We start from the raw sequence: 19,697 nt of genomic DNA, 5'->3' as shown, positions 1-19,697 counted from the left end.
CTTTACGGGGCCTGACTAGGCAGGAGGCTGGCTGCTTGCCATGCCTGGGAGAATGGGGTGGTGAAGGGCCTTCACAGCAATGATTACAGAGAGGTGAGAAGGCTCACTAGGGTCTTATCATGTCTTACTGAGGTTCTGACCCTAGCCTACCTCTCCAACCTTCTTGGGTTTTCTTTCTTTATAACTCTTCTCCAGGCTCACTGTGTTCTAGCCTGGTGTTTTTCCTTTTCTCTTCTGAATATGTCTTAAGTCCTGAGGACACACCATGCTTGCCCAGGCCACAGGGCCTCTGTGGAAACGAAGAAACTGCCTTTTTTTCTTAAATGCTGCCCTGTCTCCACCCCCAACACACACACACACACACACACACACACACACACACACACGCGCACATACATGTGTCATCTTTTTGCTAGTACCTCCTAGTCATGTATCTGGTTACTATTTAGATATGACCTCCCCAGGGAAGCTCCTTCACCCTCTAGGAAATCTCAAGTTGTTTTTTTAGCAGTCTTATTTAAACGTGTTTTTTTTCTAACATTTAATTCAGTTTTTAATTATGAAATTTTTTGGATGATTATTTGATTACCACCATAGACAGTAAGCTCAATGGTAATAAGAACCATGTTTGCATATTTTATTTTAAGTTTCTAATGTTTAGTACGTGGTACTTTCTCAGTGGAGTGGAAGGAAGGAAGGAAGGCCTGGAATTCAAAGATAAAACTGAGATAGTCCAGTAGTTTTTAAAGGCTTTTAATCACATATCCCATCTGTTAAATAGTTTTTTGAGCATGCACCGTCAGTATATTTGTTGGTTAAAAGTTCTATGTAAAATTAAAAAAAAAAAAAACTATTATAAAGCATAAAATAGAAAATTTAAAAAGATTAAAGATGAAATATTTAAGACATTACTAATGACAATGACATCTTATTAACGAAAATCTTGGGTCATTCAGGATAATGTTTAGTATTTTGATACTGGATGCAGATCAGTTTTTCAAGTAGTTTTTAAATTTAAACTCGGGGAGCCTTCTTCATGTTAGATTCAACTGAATGTTAATTGCTTTTTTTCTACCATGTTTCTCCGAAAATATGACCTAGCCGGATAATCAGCTCTAATGTGTCTTTTGGAGCAAACATTAATGCAAGACCCGGTATTTTATTATATTATGTTAGATAAGACATGGTCTTATATTATAGTAAAATAAGACCGGGTCTTATATTAATTTTTAGGTCTTATTTTTGAGGAAACACGGTACTCCTCTCTTTAACAGAATATTCAACCTGTAGTTTCTTTAATGGTTTTAGAACACTTGCAGTTTGGTGAGGGCTCGTTTCATTATAACTAGCCAATACAACCTGTAATTCCACTTAAATGGATCCTCAAAAGCATAGTACATGGCTGTACTCTCTAAGCAAAACATGTCCACCCTTTCACATTATGTAGCTCTTCCTGAAAGGTACCTCTTCTACTGGGCTGTCATAAGGAACTGAGACAGAGACGAAGTAAACTCTCAAGTTATTTATTAGATTAAAACATTTTTTTTGTAAGACAAAAAGTTTTTGTATATTCATCCCATAAGTCAATGAATTGTCTTGCGTGACCGTTGGGTGCATGTACCCTTTTTGGGGACAAGTAGGCTAGTTCTAGGGACTGAGACAGACAGATAATTGATTTCAACTGGTGGTAGACCAGTGCTGGGGGGTTCAAATCACTGCTGATGCAGAAATGTTTCACTAAGTGTTTTCCTTTTGAGCTAGATCATGAATGACAGGAGGAAGCAATTGGGTAGGAGAGGAATAGAGGAGGAGGCTCAGCGCATTTGAAGCAGAGGGAATCAATGGTATGTTCAGTTGAAAAGCACAGAGATGAGATGGTATTGGCAGAACTCGCATCTGGTTGTTACGGCCTTGGGGACGAAGATGGGGCAGTTTGTGTGTCACAGATAATAACAACAACAATAAAGGGAGTTTCATGTTCTTTTAAGAATATAAAAGGAAGGTACATAAAAAGTCTCCTTTATCTCCCTTCCTCATTTTGATAGTAGAGAAGGGAAAGGCTGAAATACAATTATGAGCAAATTGAAATGACAGGTGGTAAGATAGGACGGGGGTATGGGGAATGAACAGTCAGACCACCAACCTCAAAATTTGATTTTAAGAAGATGAGCCAGAAGGTATCCATTCCAAACTGCTTAGATAGCAATGGGCTTTTGCTCTTTGCTTTGAAGCTGTAACAGTAAGACGGCACACCAACCTCTTCATTAAAGAATCATACCAGTTTTCTTTTTTCTTTTACCATGTAGAAAATCACAACTGGACACAGGTCTAATTTTTAAAAATTATTTCTTGTAATAAAGAATTAGTATAACCAAACTGTCATATTCCTGAAATATTTTAGGATTTCTCAAATGGGAAAGTTCTCTGTTGTAGTCCTTTGACTCAGAAAATTGAGCTTCTGCCCATGTAGTGTTAGGTCAATATCAACTTGAACTTTTTATCAGGTACCTTATTTTCTCTGTTATAGTTTCATATCCATATTACAAATTTACATGATTTCTTCCTATCCTTTGTTAAATTTGAGGTTAATGTAAGAATGCATTGCTTTGCCATAGATGAGGGATATGTTGTAGGGTGGTTTGTTGTTGTTCCTTTTGGGCTTGTGATGAAGTAGAGAGTGCTCTACCTCCAATATTTTTAAATGAGAAGTAAGGCTCCAACATAGTAATTGGCTTGAATGATTCACTCACTTAATCTTTAACATCATGTTAGAACAATCTATTCATGCTCCTCGGAGTTTTAAACTTAGTGCCAATTTTGCATTCAACAGGATAAGATAAAATCCAAACCTGAAATCCTTTGGGAATGCCTAGCCTTATAGCTGAGAATTTTTCATGTCCCTGTTGAGTTCTTTGTGAGAGGCTAGACTCAGAGAAAGTCACCTTAGGGTGATCACCAGCCGGAGGTACATCTGATTAACTCCGTGAGATGATTTGTTTAGATCCATGTAAAGGGTATATGTTTAAATATACTAAGAAATAAGGCAGCATATGTGAGGGGGATTTGTAAGAAAGACCTTGAATGGCAGTTTGAAGATGGTATGCTTAATTTAACTTGTCATCTTGCAGTTAGATTTTTTGTCTTACTTGCATCTCTTTTTCTCCCTCCACAGTTGTACGATGGTAGATGGAGTGATGATTCTTCCTGTGCTAATGATGATTGCTTTTCCTTCCCCTAGTATGGAAGGTAAGTGACTCACAGATATTTGGGGTAGGATAAGTATACAGCCATGTGCCACATAATGACATTTTGGTCAAGGACAGACAGCATATACGATGGTGGTTCCCTAAGATAATCATGGAGCTGAACAATTCCTATCTTGGTGGTGATGTCATAGCACAATACATTACTCACGTGTTTGTGGTGATGGGGTGGGGAAGAACCTACTGCACTGCCGGTCATATAAAAGTATAGCACTTACAATTATGGACAGTACATGATTCTTGGTAATGATAATAAGCCATGACTATGTTACTGGCTTATGTATTTACTATACTTTTAATCATTTTTTTATGTGTACTCTTTTTACTTTAAAAAAAAGTTTTCTGTAAAACTGTATGCTTGTTACACTAACAGCAGCCTCATACATGTCCTGTTTACTGCGACTCTTGATTGAATCATTTTCTCTTGTGCTTGATTTACTCTTGTGTTGTTTTATGCAGCAACATGGTGTACAGGCTTGTAGGCTAGGAGCAAATAGGCTGCGCCATCTAGCCTAGATGTATACAGTAGGCTATGCTGTTTAGGTTTGTGTAAGCGCACTCTATGATGTTCGCACAATGATGAAATCCCTTACAGACGCATTTCTCAGAACGTATCCCATCCTTAAGTGGCACGTGATTGTACTGTGTATTGTTTGATTTGCTGTAAACAAATTTGTTGTGTATCCTATCAGACTTAACACTCCTTTCCTTTTCTCCCCTTTATTAAGAATATTTTTAAGCCGTTTTTTAGGTTCACAGCAAAACTGGGAGTCAAGTACAGAGATTTCTCATACCCTTCTTCCCCCCATGCATAGCCTCCTCCATTATCAACATTCTCCCACCAAAGTGGTACATTTGTTATAATTGATGAACCTACATTGACAAATCATAATCGCCCAAAGTCCGTAGTTTACATTAGGGTTCACTCTTGGTGGTGTATATTCTGTGGGTTTGGACAGATATATAATGACATATGTCCACCATTATAATACCATACAGTGTATTTCATTGCACTAGAAATTTTCTGTACTTCACCTGTTTATCCTTTTCCCTGCCACTCTTAATAACTAGCAACCACAGATTTTTCACTGCCTCCATAGTTTTGCCTTTTCAGAATGTTATATCATTAGAATCATACATTGTGTAGTCTTTTCAGATGGCTTCTTTCACTTATTGATATGCATTTAAAGTTCTTCGATATGTTTTCATGGCTTCATAACTCATTTCTTCTTAGCACTGAATAATATTCCATTGTCCGGTTGTACCACTGTTGACCTACTGAAGGACATCTAGGTTGCTTCCAGGTTTTGGAAATGACGAATAAAGTTGCTACAAACATTCATGTGCAGGTTTTTGTGTGGACATAGTTTTCAGCTCCTGTGGGTAAACACCAAGGATTGTGATTGCTAGATTGTGTGCTGGAATATGTTTAGTTTTGTAAGAAACTGCCAAACTGTCTTCCAAAGTGGCTATACCATTATGCATTCCCACCAGCAATGAATGCAGTAACTGCTGCTCCACATCCCTGCCAGCATTTGGTGTGGTCAGTGTTCTGGATTTTGGCCATTACCATAGGTGTGTAGTGGTGACTTATTGTTTTAATTTGCATTTCCCTGATGACATATGATGTGGAGCATCTTTTCATAGGCTTATTCACCATCTGTATATCTTTTTTGGTGAGGTGTCTGTTAAGAGCTTTGGCTCATTTTTAAATCAGATTGTTTTCTTATTTTTGAGTTTTTTGTATATTTTGGATAACAGCCCTTTATCAGATGTGTTTTTTGCATATATTTTCTCCCATCCTGTAACTTGTCTTTTCATTCTCTTGACATTGTCTTTCACAGAGCAATTTTTAATTTTAATGAAGTCTACCTTATTATTTCTTTCATGGACTGTGCCTCTAATAAGTTATTGCCCTACCCAAGGTCATCTAGGTTTTCTCCTATGTTAACTAATAATGTTACATTATGTGATATTACATAATAGAGCTTACATCAAGTTTCTATTGGACAGTGCTGCTACAAATCAATTTAGTATCTGTAGTGTAGATTCTGCTCTAAGTAATGTTGTTAAAAGCATTTCAGTGATATTGTAGTGATTTTAATTAGTGTCAAGAGGATATGAAATAAAGATCCTGCGTGGCCAGTTTAAAGGAATTGGAGGTGTTTTAACCAGAAGAGCAGTTCTGTACTCGGTTGAAAGAATTAATAAGAAGAAAGGGGCTGGAAAGATTCGATGGGTTAAGAATAGTTGTCAGCTGGGGGATATGAACACCCCCCAAGGGACATTTTACTATGTCTGGAGACATAACAGGCAAGTTTCTAGAATTTTGCATCCTTTTAATTGCTAAATACTATGACCACTATAAAAAAAAAAATCTAAAGAATATCGTGGAATAAATTACCTCCAAATTCCATGACTTTTTCTAGGTACAATATCAGTTCTGTGTGGTATTAAGCAGACACATTGCCATTAAGCTCCCTCAAAATACTTTTCCTTGCTTGGAACACACTTGTCTCATCATTCTTGCCACTTTCTGAAGCAGTTCTGGAAGTCCTCTTTTGTGAGTGTCTTTAGTTGTGCTGTTGTGGCTGCCTCGATGTCCTGAATTGATTCAAAATGTTTACCTTTCATGATCATTTTGACTTTGGGGAGAGCTGGAAGCTGTATGGTGCCAGATCTGGTGAATAAGATGGATGAAGACACACTGTAGTGTTTTATTTGACAGAAATTGCTATATATTAGAAGTGATAATGTGACACGGAGCGTTGTCATGACAGAGGATGATTTACAGCACACTTTAAAATGCACCTTCTCTCAACCGTAGCTCACACCCAACTGACTGCACCGAACAAGTTGAAACTTGTCACACACTGTTACTAAGGTTCGCTGTGATGCTTCCCTTATTGAAGATCCCTGCTTTTCTGTTGGATGGCATTCAGCAATAGCATTCACTGTATTTTGTGATCAACACCTCAAAACTGGTTGGATGAAACCAGTTAGTTTGGCTGAAATGGAAATGGATTGCCATTGAGGTTTTGCTATTTAATATGCCACCACCACTACAGTGTTTACAAGTAAGGGACAGTTGCAATAGCTTTAGTTGCAATAGCGGTTTTTTTTGTTTTTTTTTTACATATATGTACACTATCCAGTGAGTGCTACAACCTAGAGTGCTCTAATCATAATAGGAGTTGCCTTAGTCGTAGCTTCCCTCCATGATTCAACTCCTTGTTAACTGTCAATAGCATATTCTCTGAAAATATTCTTTATTTGTGTATATTTACTAGAAATTTAAAAAACACACACACAAAAAACACTGAGAACCCCTAATTGTAATATACTCAACGTTAGTCATAAAGCAAATATTAAGTACAAAATTCTTAACCAAAGAGGTGAAAAATAGGACAGATAAATGAAATCTTTATACAAGCTCCATACGTTGTCAAGTTCATCACTTTAGACTACCAGGTTTAAAAGGAAATAGACCCATATTTGATGTTTGCAGAGCAGCTAGGCACCTCATTAGTTGTGCTTCAGTGAAGCTAGATGGCATTCTTGGGCTATAAATAAAGTCATAGAGATTTTGTTCTAATATCTTGTTGGGTAGTAAGTATACTCTTCTTAGTTTGTAAAAAAAAAGAAGAAAAATTTTTGTTTGTTTCCCGTTGTCTCCCAATTACTCCCAAATGTTTCTTAAATATTGACAAGAAGTAGTGTTAACACTTAAACAATAGGTCCCAAACAGTGATTTTGGTAGAGTTTGGCTACTATGAGTTACTTTAGAACATTTTCCAACTTTTATGGCATCCTAAATGCTCTGGGGCAAAAAACGACCAAATAAGTTTGGAAAACACTGATTACTGTAACAGCTTTTATGATGATTATATGTAATATTTTTGGGCTGGTTAATATGTGCCAAATGTTCAGCTAACTGCCGTATTTATATGTATTATTTACCATAATCCTCATGATTACCTTAATGAGATAGATTTTTGGAGATGTGCTTTTGAATTGGTTACAATTCTTGCTTAAGGTTACATAGCCAATGAAAGTTATGATATACATTGAGGAATGGTGTTCAAGAGTTTCAGTCATTATCATTTACTCTTCTTCAGAATTTTGTTTTTCCTGGTACCCTAAATTAGCTACATCCACATTCACATTATATCTGGTGCATACTAGAATCTAGCTCAATCCAGTCTGTTTGAAAGGCTGAAGTGAGATATTGTAATAAATGATGAGCCCTTTCACCAGGGTTTGTGTTTTTTATTTATCTTGTCTCTCCTACCAGTATTCATTTTTCATGCTTATTATATACACAACTCTAGCTGCAGGAAGAGTTTCATTAGCGCTCACAGAGAAGAGTACTTGAGTCCTAATTACCCGTGTATCCTTCCTTTTCCTTCCCATTAATAAGACTAATCATGCTCTAATACTGCTATTATGCCACCAGGGAGAAGTCCATTTTTGTTCCAGAACCTCCATGTTTGTCTTCCCCTTTGTCCCTGTAAGCATTTGCAGGTGGTGACCATGACACAAATACTTAAAATGGAGTATTGCTTCTTCAGAAAGATTTCAGAGCTAAGATGACCCACATTTTATTGAATTTGCAAGCCATAGTTCGATTTTATTACAGTAAGGAAGGCTGGGCTTTTGCAGAGTTCCGCTGCAAAAGATTTTGGCCTGTCCTAGACAAGATTGCTAAGCCCTAAATTATTTTCAGGGTTGACTTGATTTTGGTATTTCCAAAGCCATCATCACTCAGACTTTCCATCCCAATTACCCAGTGAGGGAAGGAAGGGGATAACTTCAATAGACCTTTTGTTAGAGACCACAAAGGTGCCCCTCTTTTCCACTGGGGGGGAGGGAGGGAAGACTAGAATAAGCCTTTCTTTGAATTTCTCATTATCGAGGATTCAGGAAGTTCTTGAAGGGTGAACGAATGTAAGAGAAATGTCTGAGTTTTAAATTTGTTGTTCTCATTTCTCATTACTATAATTTATCCCTTTGGTTCAGAACAAAATCTTTTTTCATTGATGCATTATCAAATGAGAGACTTTCGGGGGAGAGAGATGAGATGTGCTGAGCTATTTGTCACTAGAAGGACCTAAAATGTGAATATCTGATGAAGCTGTACACTTTTTTTTGCCATGTTTTCTTTTCTAACAGAATCATGGTGTATTATTTGATGCAAGGTGAGCTGTGACAAAGCTTCCTTTTAGCTTTTCCTTCCCAGAGAATGTTTGTTTCAGCTGTGGATAAAGTAAAGCCACATGCAGTTGTTTCCCACCCCCCCCCCCCCAGTAGATACTAGAAAATGTTCATAGTCAGTGCATATTTACATGAGAGAAGGGTAGCAGTGGGGTGTGGAAAGGATTCTAAAAATTCAAAGTCAAGTATTGAACAGAAGGGAAAACAAATCCAGGACCCAAGCTCATGAAATGATTTCATTGTGGTCAACAGTGAATTGGCAGTGCACTAGCTTCTAAGCTTTTTTCTCCTTTTCTTTAATATAAAGATAGGTCTCGAGTGAGAGGATGGATGATGACATCTTCTCTTTATGGAAACACTAGTGAAGCAGGAGATTTGTGGGAACGTCATACGTGCAACTGTGATATTGTGATTTATAATCGTTTAGATGACCAAAATATGTTTCTCAGGTGTATTTGGTCTTCATCCACAGATCCCAAACCCCTTGGAATTTCCTAAGTGATGAGAACAGCAGTGGCATTTCTTGTTATATTAATGAGGTGACTTTTGGACCCCACCTAAGAGGTAGGAGCCAACCATGTGGTTAGAGCATTGGAGCTTTCATTCTCACTCCCTGATTTCCAGGGAGGGGAGAGAGAAATTTAGGTTGAATCATCACTCATGGCCAGTGACTTAGTCAGTCATGACAGTGTAATGAAGCCTCCATAAAATCCCAGAAAGGACACTCATGGGTACCTTTTCAGAGAGTTTCCACATTGGGCAACTAGAATGTATCCATGTGCCACCATGGTGGGTCCTGAGCTCCATAAGGACAGAAGTGCCTTCGTTTGGGACCTTGCCCTATGTAGCTCTTCATTTGTGTATTGATTCATATCCATTAATATCAATAAATCAGTAATGTAGTGAGTAAATGGGGTTTCCCGAGTTCTGTGAGCTGTTCTCTCAAAGTAATCGAACCCAAGGAAGGAGTCATGGGAATCTCTGATTTATAGCCAGTCAGTCAGAAGCACAAGAAACAACCTGGGCTTGAATTGGAGTCTGAAGTGAGGGTGGTCTTGTGGGACCGAGCCCTTTACTTGTGGAATTTGCTTCTATCTCTGGGTAGATAATGTCAGAATTAAATTGAATTCTCAGATACTCTGCTGGTGTCTGAGAATTACTTGTTGATGTGGGGAGATGCGTGCACACACACATGGGTCGAGGAACCCTTTAAGCAACTTTTGCTCTTGAAAAGAAATAAACAGTAAGGAAAACAAAAAACATTTAAAAATTATTTGTAACTCCCCAAACATTGCTAACTGTCTTCTGAAACTTCCCTCTGTAGCCCAGCATGACCTCAGGCAAGCTTCCATAGATAATGATTATATGAAATAGTCATAATTACTCAGAACTCATGTCGATTCCAAAATAGTGTAAGACGCAGGGTGGAGTGGCTTTCACACTTTTCACTGTGACTCATAGTAAGAAACATTTTAGAGTTAGACCCAGTGCATCTACATTTAGAAACATTTTAGAGTAGGACCCGTACACATCTGAAATGAAAATTTCATGAAACAGTCTTACTATGTTTAGTGTACTCCTGTTTCTTCTTTTTTTTTATTCTGTTCGATTTTTTTCATTTAAAAAGAAATAAACCTTGTCTTGAACTAAATAGATTTCACTACCTACAAACGCATCATAATCTATAGTTTAACAACGATAACTCCAGTCTGCTCCCAAGAGTTCACTGCCCAGAAGTCCCAGCTGCCCTCAGGTGAAAGCTCTGACAACTAACCTGCATATTTTCAAACACAGCTCGCCTAGAACCTTCAATTTTTTCACAACTTCATGTAGCCTGACCATCCTTTGTCTCCAAGCCAGTGGTATGACAGGAAGAGTGGAGTTTAAACTTGTGCCTTCTCATCCTTGATCATAACACTGGAACAGCTGCTGCCCGATTCTGATCAGCTGAATCTGAGCTCTTCGGAGCAGGGTGTTTCCCAGATCCACGTAATGCTACATCTAATTCTTTGTTATGGGTTAGAGCAGAGCATGGACTTCCCTAGAATATGTATGTCTGGGGGATGTGGGAAGGAAAGAAGGAAGAGGAGGAAGAGAGAAATTCCTCTTGGAAAGGAGGTGGTAAAGTTCACCTTTAAAAAACCCACAAACTCTGCCTGTATTTCTTAATCAAATGGTGATTTGGAAGGAGCAGTGACCTCTTTTATTAATTTTTTTTGCTGATTCGTTTTATCTTCTGAATTCTGGTACCTACACCAGACCAATTTCAATGAAACAAAAATCAGATTCATTCAGGAATGTTGTAAATTAAAGACTGGATAAGAAAATAAAACACCCATAACAACCCACATCCAGTTTAGAATTTGACTCCCGAGATGCATATGACACTGTACAATGCCACGTAGAGTTACAGTCATGGATTCTCTGTATGTTTAACATTGTGTCGTGGTTCATATGCTTTACGTCAGTTTTGCAAAGGGTTAGGGTAATTTTTGATAGTTAAATGGTGTTGTTAGTCAAAGAGTGTCTTCTGAAGGGAAGACTCTTGGCCATGTATAGGAATCAGGCCTCTCTCAGGAAAGAGACAAATGTCAAACCCATGAGCCCTTGTCTTCCTCTTAGTGGGTCTGTGTGTATGTGTTATTTCACCTCTCAGCATCTGTTACCGCAGCAGCATGATGGAGACCGTACCAGGGCAGTTGCGAGGAACCATAGGAAATATGTGCGGCGTGAGCCCTAGAGTGTGAGAGGCTGGGACTTTGTTATTTTATCCCAATGTCTAAGACAATGCCTGGCATGTAGTTGACACTCAATGAATATTTGACAAATGAATGAAGAAATAATGTTGACTACAACAATAACTGTCCTTGTGGTATAAAAAAGATATTATTAGAGACAGAGTGATTTGGGCTGAGGAGAGATAAGAGAGCACATCCTTTCAAAGATCTGAGTTTCATGGAAGAAGATCACTTATAAGACAATCTTACATTCTTTCAATTGACAAATTAGCTTGAGTACACTGTCAGGCACTGGGGGTGTCAACATAACTAGAAGTGGTTCCTGCTGTCAAGGATTCACAATCTAGTTGGATTAGGCAGAGGTTATGCAGCACAGCTCTGGGAATATCGATGGGGGGCCTTCATATCACACCGGGCTGGGGTTAGGGACATTGGCCCAAGGGGACAAGGTTTGGAACCTGAAGAAGCAATAGACCAGCAAAGAGAAGGGCTCTTTAGCTAGCTCAGAGAAGTGGGGAGACGGAGGATGCCGCCTGGCAATCCAGCACAGCCAGAGCAGTTTGGAGGAGGGATTTGGGTTGAAAGCTGGGGCCCTTCTAGCCTGGCAGGGCCTTGTGCCCGAAGGCAGTGCGAGCTCTTGAAAGATTAATTAGGGGCAGCTTGTGTGTTTTGGAAGAGTTGTGTAGTGGAAGTGGATCACAGGGCAAGGTAAGAAAAGAGGTCAAGGCATGAGAAAAATCCCGTCCTCCTGCAGGGTTTTCAAAGTCATCCCCACTATCAACGTAGTGGTGCCCAACAAGGAAACAAAACAAAAAAACCAAACCTGAGTTCAAAGAGTAGACCTTTGGTCCTTACAGGTGGTTTACAAATAATAGCAGCAGCAGCAGCAAACAACACGAATCTAGTAATAATGCCACTGTTACTTTTATTATGAAAGCAGATCCCTGAGCTGCTGACTTTTCTAGCAACTTTTTCGAGACATTTATATCCCTCTCCCTGGCCCTTTGTTCCTGTGTTGCCATGGAGTGTCAATAAGCCCAGCTCAGAATAACCCAGGCAGTGAGACAAGAGGTACAGCTTGCTCACTGGCATGTTGGCTGACCAGGTTACACTGTTTTCATTGCTCCCGTCTTGGGAGGAGCATTGGGCAGCTGGTTGCCCTGGCAGCTGTAAAAGGTATATGTCTCTTGGCTGCCCAGAGTTTGAAATGCAACCAAAACTTGCCTGCCTAGTGAGCATGTGCAGCTCCCGATTGAGCTGATAGTGACTGAAAATAGCCTACTGAGCACCTGTCCTTTGTACACCAGCCGCTGGCTGACTGCCATGTGGGACAGTGTGGACACACTGGGTGGATAGGTGAGGGGCTGCGTGGATTTTAATGCTGTTTAGGAAGATCTTAGAAACTGTGGCCCTAGCTTAACAGGAAGAAAAAAACGCAGCAGGCTCTTCTGAGCACGTCTGTTTGGCACTTCTGTGGTTAGTGAGTGGCCACAGTGGCTGCGTATGTACAGTATGTGGTGAAGATTCCACACAGTTCTCCTTTCTCAGCCAAACTGTGGTCCAATAGACTGAGAAGTCAGGTTTTCTCTTGGAGGGATAGGCTTTCCTAAAAAAATTCTGGATGACAGCCATCCATAGTTTATGCTGCTTCAGTTTCAGAAAGGGAAGGCACTGAGTTAAACTCCTTCTTTAATTTTCTACCTGTTCTTTTAATCCCCAATTTTCTACCTGTTCTTTTAATCCCCAATGATTGTCAGTTGATCACTCTGCAAGATGCCCCTTTGCTAGCTTATTCTTTCTCAGCAGCCCAATGTGGGCACAGAATAGAAACACAGCATGTTGGGAGTTGTCTGTTCCCATTTGGGACTCTTTCCATTTCCTTCTGGGCTTTCATCTCTTCAGCGGGTTGCCATTGTTGGGCATGCTTGGCACGCCAATGTGGATGGAAGCAGGCTCTGGAAGGAAATACTTCTGAAATGACTGGTGGTATTAAAGCTACTATTTAAAAGTGACCCTTCGTAGATACTTGGGTTATCTTTAGGCCGTTAGTGCTCTGCAACTACCAGAGCCAAAGAGAAGCTGCGGAAACGCTGGCCTGCTGCGCTCGCCTTGGTTTGTGTTTAGATATTCTTGCTTTCCAGCCAGTGGCCTCATGACACATCTCAGATTTAGCTGCCTTTCTTCTGCCAAGGCCCAAGATTATTGTGGAAGCTGGAAATGGTATGCTGTGCCACAGATTGTGGGGAAAGGACTGTGTGTTTGAGAAGCTACTTCTGGTTCACAGCACTCTGAAGAAATGCTTTTGGTTTCTACCTTGACTGTAGGCCCCTGGAACCTTTCTGTGGGCTCAGGGATAAAAAAGAATAAGCTCAAAAATGATGGAAACTCCACCCTCTCATGGTGACTATAGGATCTTAAGTTTATGACTAATAAGACAATCTTCTTAAGGGTCTTGAATTTGGGGGTTAGTGAATTCTTGTGTGTCACATTAGTTAGACTGATGGGGTGAGAAGATATGCAGAGCAAAGATCAAGTTCTAAAGGCTGAAATACAGATGCACAAGGCATGTATTCATGGGATTGAAGGCACGGGATCCCTTTCTTCATTAACCGTTCATGGAGTTCTGCTAGGGCCTTGGGACATGAATTGGGAAATTGGGCGATAGGGAAGTAGCAGCATCAGAGAGGCTTGGGTTTTGCCCAATTTTTTTTTTACCATTGGATATCCTTGAGGCTTCATCTGGGCTAGAAAGAATATAGTCTAGAAATTACCTTGTTCCCTTTGTGCTTTTCCCTGGAGTGGGGTAGGGTAAAGGAACCTAGAAGGAAGAATTGAATTAATTCTGGACATTTTTTTCACCTTTAGCTTTGGGTGCCACAATGCCTGGAGGTTGGCATTGTAAGACAGTTGTTCAACAAATTGGAGCCCGGCCCATCTTTTGAAGGGTTTATCTCTGTGGTTTGAAAGCTTCCGGAAAGGGTGTGGTGGTGTGGTGGCGGCTTGCAGGTGGTAAGCAGAGCAAAGATTGGCAACCTTGGAGGCCCGGTCCCTGAGTCCCAGAGAAAAAAGGTCTAGAGTAAGGCTTGGGAGGGGAAATAGAGGTGCCCTGGAGTTCCCTCCACTGTGCTATCCCATTAGGGCCCTTGTTTAGGGTTTCCTGTAAAACCAAAATTTTCCATATTGGGCTGGGTAGAAAACCTTTCCTGGAACAGCCACGCACTCCCTAGTTAGCCCTCAGGGCAGGGAACAACTAGGGTCAGGAACACCTCTTCCCACACTGAACATGCCTCGCCAGCGACATTCTATAGATGGCACCATATTAGTGGCTTCTTCTAAATCTAAACAAGGAATGACTTCTCTGAAATGTTTATTAATCACTGGGTCTTTTTTCCCTCTTCCTTCAGGCTCTGGTACTTTTTGTTACACCGCCTCACTGGAGCTTCACTCAGACATGGGCGTTGTCAATATATGGGGGGTGGGGTGGGGGCATTTTCTAGTCTCTACAATAATTCCTCAGTAGGTACTTTCCCTTAGGCCTTGTAATTGTTTGCTTCTCTGAAGCAGATTCAGGAAGTTTAAAGGCAAAATGAAGAAAGGGGTCATTATTTTCCCCCATATGAAGGAGTTGCTTCACAGACATGGTGCATATGTTCAAGTCACGTCTGGTACATTCGGGGAATCATAAAAAGCATGGAAAGAGAGACCAATATTGTCTTAGGTTAATATCCTGCAATATTCTTTAGCTTGTTAGTCACTTAAACGCAGACCGAGTTTTTGGCTTTAAAATAGAAGGCGTGGCTGCTGCAATAGGCTTAATTTACAGGGATTATTTCATAGACAAGGAGTCAGCCCAGACACAAAATAAACAGATGGCACTTTTTTTCCTCTCTCTCTCAGCTTCAGCAGTTCAAATGCAGGCTGACTTTGGAATCCTTATCACCTTCGGCAAAGCAGGAAGGGGAAAATGATGTAATTCACTCTTCCCCACTCCCTGCTGAAAATGCCATTATTTTCACTGATAGGGGGAAAATGGCAGCATAGACCAGGGGCATTGTTTTTATTGCTGAGCAAGCAAGTCCTGCACCACCACTCCGCACGGAGTGGAGTCAGACCCTCCCTGGGTTTTGATCAACCTGATGATGGTAGCATCATAGGAATTAAAAGCCCCTAAGTCAGCCATCCAAGGAAGGACCACTCGTATCTGCCCTACGGTTCCATTACTGTATCTGTTCCCTATTTTCGGAACTCTCCCATTTGACCTCTTTCTTTTAACAAACAAACAAGCAAACAAAAAACCTACCACACTACAATGAGGACTAATTTTCCACACTTGTAAGCCCGAGTAGTTGAACACTGTGGTGAGCTCCTGTAGGAAGAAGTCATTTTGCACAGACATGCTGGCTCGGTGACTAAGCCTTGCCTTAAGATCTCTGCTGACATTTAAAGACTTTATAGGCTCAGTCTGCTCTGAAAACCAGCATCATGTCTCTTCCCATCTCTAAATCCTTTCTATGAAGAGAAGATTCGGTCTGAAGCACACGTCCGTCAGGCTTGTACTCCTGCCAAGCACTGAGGCGTTTGTTGGGTATGTAAGGATGAGGCAAACAGGCTGTTCCTCCCCTCACGATGCTCACAATCTAGAGGAAAGACTTGACACTCAACAGCCAGACTCATGCATGTGGAAGGATACAGGTTGTTCCTACTTTCAGTTTGGGTGTGTGAACAAAGGCTTCTCTGAGGAATTAACAGGTAAGGTGAGGTCTGAGGGGACGACACATACTACCTAGGTGAGTGGGGGTGATGGCGAGGAGAGAGCTAAGCATGTCATGTGGAGGGAATCCCACACCTAAAGGACCTGAGATCCTGAAGCAGGAAGAGGCCTTCCAAGAACTGACGGTGTCTGGGGGAGGCTAATGAGAGGGAGAGCAGACTAACTTGGAGTTCTGTAGGCCAGATTAATCACCGCGTCTCTATTTTGAGAGTAATGGATGCTAGAGAGAATCAGGCTTGTACATTTGCATGGGGATGTCATTTGCTGAGTTAGAGAATCGTGAGGCAAAACACATTAGGCGGGGAGGCGTCATGAGTTCAAAATCTTGGAAATCCTAAAACCACTTTTTTGGTGGTGGTTCTAATTTATATGTGATCTCATTCAAATGCGACTATTCTCTGTCTTAACTCCTATAACACATTTTCTTCTTGGCTTTACAACTTTACCAAGTATCATTTTCTCTGATCCGAAAAGAAAATGTGATTTGGGTTCTCTAAATGAAGGTTTTATCAGGAGAGCATTTGGGCACTTGGTGTATTTCCCCCCTGAGCATATAGCCTGCCTGCTTGCCAGACCATCACATGCCCTGCACTAGGCCTTCCGGACAGACCTTTGTGTTTGTCTTAGGAGCAGGTTTGCTGGCAGTGATACCTGGCATTGAAAAATCCTTCCTAAGCCTTTGTTTAATGCGAGAGATCTCAAATGCTTTCAGATTCTGGAGAGGTGCCAAGCTGCGCTCTCGGATTAGGAGACAATGGAAGGGCTCTCATATCTATAAGCCTAATATAAGCTGTCATTTCAAATGAATGAATCGTTTATACGGTTGGAAGGAGTCCAGGGATGTGTGGGGTTCCTTTTTTAGCCTATAAAGTTTGGAGCTATTGGACTTTTATAACAATCGTCTAATAACCGCATAGTTATTTGTGCTACTTTGAGGTGAGTCTGTTCCTTTTGCTGGGCCCTGGGATCACAGCTATAGGCTGGTTTACTTCTAGCATTTTTTCATTCATCTATTGTGTCAAAGATTTGAGTGGGAAATGTGGGGTTTGGGGCACCATTTAGAATGATAATCAGTTTAAATGCCTTAAAGCATTATGGAGTATGTGACTGGGCAGGTGAGAAGGAGAACTTTGGGGATAGGTCCATCCTCTTGTGCTTGGATCACTCAAGACCCGCTTCAAACAAAAATGTGAACAATTTTACTATGAGCTAGAAGATTATCCCAAACTGTAGACCATCTTAAAAAGTCCACGATGCTCTTTGTTCTGCCGCTTCCTCTGCCAGTCTGGGATTAGGCTGAGAGTAGGTGTGTCCAGATGGCGAGGTGACTGTTGCCCAGAACAAGAAATATCTTTGAAAAGATTTGGCTGTGGTGAACCCCTGGGATTCCAAGCCTGCGCCTCTGGTTGCAGAGCCAGCCCCGATCCTCCCAGGAGGTGCGGAGAATTCCCTGCTGCTCCCAGCCAGATGCAGGCTGCGAGTGTGTTCGCTTGGGCCTTGTTCTGGTGACACAAAGGGCACACAGTGCCAGCCATAACACTGAGTAATGCTGGGAGATGCCTTTTAGAACAAACAACGTGGGCGAGCTCCTCAGAGAGGGAATACCTCTGGCTTGACATTTAAATTACTGAATTATTTAAATGAATGTCAATTAGGTAGAGTAGACTTGCTGTCTTCTGCCAGGGCACTTCCTGGTTATTTGCACAGGTAAGTGTAAAATAAAATACTTCATGTCGTATATGGTGCCTCCTATCTGTCCTGTGGAAAATCAGTCACAGAAGGCAATTATCCATTCCTTGGTGTTCCTGGATGTATACACTGTGTTCATATCATGGTCTGAGAGAGTAGAGGTCTGTAGAACTTCACCTTCCACCCTAAAAGGGGCTTTGTGATAGCTCTTGTACTCCCCCACCTCTCCCACCACAATTCTTCCCCAAATAAAATACCACAGGCCCACACATGTGACAGTTATTCCTAAATTTTGACAAGACTAAAACAGTGAGTCATGGGCATTCTGGGGCCTGCTGTGTTCCTTACAATTGTGGATATTAAGATCTGAAAATGCTGCTACCTTGCCTGTAACGTTCTTTGTTGAATTAGTAATCCTAGCTCAGAACATCCTTTTGGCATCTCTTTGACTAATCCTCTCTGTCAGATACAATTGCCAAAGTGGCATTTAACTAATGTGAGTGCATACACGTAGGCGTGCACATGGGTATGTGTGGTCATTTTTATATTGTGCGTGTGGTCATTTTTATAGTCTTATGAATTTAGGGTCTTCATTTACATTAGGTTGTATAGGAAAAATAGATACATGAAGGGCTCTGCTAATTCGTTATATGGGAATGTACAAATTAAGAAGATGAAGTGAGAAGCAAAATAGGAAAATGTTGGTGCAGGTTTTGTGTTTTCCCATTAGCTAACTGCTGGACTGAACTCATAGCTCCTCCATATCAGAGATTGAGTTAATTATTATATGTCATTAACAGCCATTTTTCTTCCCTTTTTTTCTTTTTCCTGATTGTGGAGGGGAGAATATGAAAACCCTGCTTTTTTGCATTTTACTGACAAGAATCACCAACTTAGAAGTAGTCAACCCCTGGTCGTCTATACTCCACTGTTGTAGGAATATAAAGATTCAAGAAGAGTGTTTCATACACGAATCCCTTTGACTTAGTATATGACCTGACAGGATAAGATCTGATTAAAATCGCTACTCCATTGTGCCTATGTGCACTGCATGGTGGACATACTGAGCTGAATTTTACTAAAGGTGGTCCTTGAGGCTGCTCAATTCTTGCAAAATTCTTTAGCTTACAGTCTAAACATCTGTCAGACCGTCCCCACGTCCTGTCAGAAGCTAGAGACCTTGGAAAGGCAGTATCCCTTTTTGCATCTTTGTGGACTTAGAGTTCAATTTGTGCTGGAACTGTAAAAGCATACTTCACTCTGAAGGCACATTAGAAAAATGATTGTTGTTGCATTTCATTATTTTTAATTTGACGTTTTTTATTAGAACCGCAGAGTGTCATTAATTTGTTGCTCTTCTGGACTATCCGTTCCCATAGGACCAATGATGATTGAGCCCTCTGTGGTCTGGAGTTACGGTCAACCCTGTGTCCTCCAGGGATTGGTTCCAGGACAACCCTTCTACTCCCCAAATCTACAGATGCTCAAGTCTCATATATAAAATGGCAGAGTCCCTGCATATGACCTGTGCACATTCTCCAGTATACTTTAAGCCATCTCTAGATTACTTGTAATACCTAATGCAATGGAAATACTATGTAAACAGTTGTATTGTTTGGGGAATAATGACAAGAAAAAAAAGGTCTGTACATGTTCAGTACAAACTCAACCATTGTAGGCCTAACTACATAGTACACATGAGCAACAATGTTACATTTTCTGGAATATTTCTATTAGCAGTTGGTTGAATCTGTGGATGCGGGACCTGCATAGACAGAGGGCCGACTGTACTTGTTTATAGTTGCTCCTAGTGGATGGTAGCTACACTGAGTTGAGTAATTTCTACTCCTCAATCCATTGTCAGTTCATAAACAGCCAACCTCCAATTTTATTTTACCCCTTCATCCCAACACTAAGCCCACATCACCAACCCACTGTCCACAGATACAGCCTCTTTAATGTGTTAGGTATGTATCCTTTGACATACATGACCTTTAAAAAATATTTAGGGTTTTTAAATAG

General features: G+C 40.7%; 1 protein-coding gene across 3 annotated transcripts in view; it reads left to right on the top strand.

Annotated features, from left to right (window-relative positions):
* ACVR1 (activin A receptor type 1) overlaps positions 1-19,697 on the top strand; it is a 128,075-nt gene that overhangs the window by 65,593 nt on the left and 42,785 nt on the right. For 2 of the 3 annotated variants that reach the window (XM_074336651.1, XM_074336653.1), the window contains exon 3: positions 3,173-3,246. In XM_074336651.1, the coding sequence (XP_074192752.1) occupies positions 3,180-3,246 (67 nt within the window). In that variant the 5' untranslated portion in view covers positions 3,173-3,179. Of the gene's footprint in view, positions 1-3,172; positions 3,247-8,949; positions 9,042-19,697 lie in introns of those variants that run through there. The other variant, XM_074336663.1, reaches the window with a different exon arrangement.

This window comes from Rhinolophus sinicus, linkage group LG01 (assembly GCF_036562045.2).
Source record: "Rhinolophus sinicus isolate RSC01 linkage group LG01, ASM3656204v1, whole genome shotgun sequence".
In the NCBI taxonomy this organism is placed as follows: Eukaryota; Metazoa; Chordata; class Mammalia; order Chiroptera; family Rhinolophidae; genus Rhinolophus; species Rhinolophus sinicus.
Note: the sequence above shows the minus strand (reverse complement) of the source record. Positions and strands in the feature narration are given on the sequence as shown.